Source organism: Empidonax traillii, unplaced genomic scaffold (genome assembly GCF_003031625.1).
Source record: "Empidonax traillii isolate 1590-97213 ecotype Southwest subspecies unplaced genomic scaffold, ASM303162v1 scaffold84:size2688230, whole genome shotgun sequence".
Taxonomy (NCBI): Eukaryota; Metazoa; Chordata; class Aves; order Passeriformes; family Tyrannidae; genus Empidonax; species Empidonax traillii.
In genome coordinates, this window is record NW_020955277.1 from 205,458 (window position 1) to 208,003 (window position 2,546).

At 39.7% G+C, this 2,546-nt stretch overlaps 1 protein-coding gene across 1 annotated transcript in view; it reads left to right on the forward strand.

The window, feature by feature from the left end:
• Positions 1 to 1,836, forward strand: part of LOC114056146 (tyrosine 3-monooxygenase-like) — a 31,144-nt gene extending 29,308 nt beyond the window's left edge. The window contains exon 12 of the mRNA XM_027881125.1: positions 1,003 to 1,836. Coding sequence (XP_027736926.1) covers positions 1,003 to 1,162 — 160 coding nt within the window. The 3' untranslated portion in view covers positions 1,163 to 1,836. The remainder of the gene's footprint in view (positions 1 to 1,002) is intronic.
• The last annotated feature ends 710 nt before the right edge of the window (positions 1,837 to 2,546 follow it).

Genomic DNA, 2,546 nt, shown 5'->3' on the forward strand with positions numbered 1-2,546 from the left:
TTTTTTTTTTTTTTTTTTTTTTTTTTTTTAAGTAAGCAGAGTTTAAATTCTGGCCTTCATCTCCAACAGTTAGAACAACATGACCAATTCTGGCTGGAGGCTGGTTGTAGAGCTACTGGGGAGCATGTAGGAGCTGAAATGAGGAATTTATTAGAAGAAGAGAACCTGAGCCAGACTTCTTCCCTACTCACCCCCCTCTTCCCCAGAAGCACTGTCTGCTGGGGCTATAACAATGGCTAATTAGGATCCTCATCTTAAATCTGAATGTTCACATTAAATTTTTAATATGTGTAAAAACGTAAGTGAGAACTTACTGGCAGAAGAGAGAGGACTTGCAGAGCATTTGACTCAGGCAAACCTGAAAAGAACATACAAGGACAAGGAATACACCATTCTCAGACTTGAAGCTTTTTAATACATTTTTTCAAGACAGTTGCAGAGCCAAAGCTGCTCAAAATAACCAAAGGCACAAGAATCTGTCAGCACGGAAAACATATGGCAACATCAGTACAGGGGCTTCCTACCAGTGTGTACTTAATGGAAATATTGTCGAAAATGGCAAGCGATCATGTTTTTTTCTTTTAATAGAGACAGAAAAATAGAGGATGCCTAGTATCAACAGGTTTTTAGAATTTTACTCAGAAAGAGCTGCTCCAGGTTATTTCTTGGAAGTGAAGGCGGCAGACATGCTGTGCTCCTGCATTCCTCAGCTTGTGGTTGTAATAACTCTGAACTGTGTTAGTGTAGAGCTGTGAGAGCACAGACAGGTCTAAGCCAGCCTCGCTGAAAAGCAGGCACTACAGATCTTCAGAGCTGTAAGTAGTTCAGCCATGGGGAGAATGTACTGCACCAGACAGCATTAAAGAGTACCAGTGAGGATGTGTCAGAGCAGCCTCTGCTTCCTGATAAGTCCATGACAGCATACTGAGAAATTGGGTCCTGCAGGTTTTATGCTTAAGGAAATGCCTCTTGAACTAGAAGCTCTGTCTTCTTCCCCCACAGAAACTACGCAATGAAGATCAAGAAGCCTTTTGCTCTGCACCATGACCCCTTCACCAACAGCATTGAGATTATGAACACACCACAGAAAGTCAAGAAGGCACTCTGTCAGATGAAAGAGGAACTAAAAAACCTCTGCTTGGCCCTTGAAAACCTCTCTTAAAACTTCAGCAGCTCATCTCACTTGTCACTGAGATATTTGAAGGTGGTTTCAGCACTTGAAGAGTTAGTGATGAGGTTGCAGTTGGATGCAAAAATCTGTAATGTGCAAACCAGCTCAGTTTATCTAATCTTCTCACCATAAATTATGCTGCTGACTTATACACATTAGTAAGTTCCTATTTAGTATGTTTCAATGATAAGAAAGACCAAGTTACTCCAATCTTTGATAGGTGAAATGACCTTCATCTGTTTGCAGTGTATTTATCTGTTATTGGACTCTTGCAGGTTTTTTTTTATTCTCCTGCCACCTTTTCAAGTTATCATCTGTCACAAAATAACATAGTAACTTTTCATCGACGCAGTCTTTTACTTGCTGCCTTCATGACATGATCACAACCTCTTAGGCTGGCTATCTGCCTATGGTTAGCAGTCCTTGCAGCTAGCTCATTGCTGGTAACAATTACTATCAACTATTGTGCCCACAAACTATGAATGGTTCCTCTTACAATGGGCAAATACAAGACTTTGTTAGAGGAACACTTTACTTCTGCTCATTATTTATTTTTTTAAATACTCATCTCATTCAGTAGCCTTCAAATATGACAAAAGTTTCCTGTCCCTTTTCAGATCACAGAATATTTGTACCTTGGCTAAAAGAAAAAAACGCAAAATAAAAGGCCCAAGATACTCTGGCTCTGTCACATACAAGGATGCTTAATTTGAATATTGAAATTTGAATTCTCAGGAAGAGATCTTTGTGTAAGGAAAGATCAAGGGTTGGACTTGATGATCTCAGAGGTCTTTTCCAACCTGACTGATTCCGTGATTCGATGATTTGCAAAGAGGTCTTTAAGAAATAGGCTTCTGTTGGTTTTTCATGAGATTCAGATTCTCCAGGATACCCTTAAAAATGTTTGATTCCTATTGATGTCATGATGATTGTAGTAATAATCAAAAGGCCAAATATATAGAACATCTAGTGGAAAACCTACAATCAACCACTAGCAGCTGTATAGCCTTGCTATGGGAAAAATATCTGATGTGTGCTCCAATTCATCTTGTTTGCCTCTCTAGCCCCTCTCTGAGATGTTTCTGAAATTAATCTACAACCTGCAGGTTGTGTTTCCTAGAATCAATCTAATATGTGCCTTTCATGTTCTTCATACCCCCTTCCTTCCTCTACTATTCACAAATAAAGAGTTTAGGAAAAGAAAATGATGCTCAGGACTAGAAGGGTTCTCTCTCAACAGCAACGCAAACAGGGTTGATGCAGGTTACAGGTATGGCATAAGCAGGGAAAATGTGGATCTCATGGCTTAAGCTGGGTGATAGTGATCCACAAATGTGATTCATCGTGCACAGCATAGAAGCTCTACTCATTTATT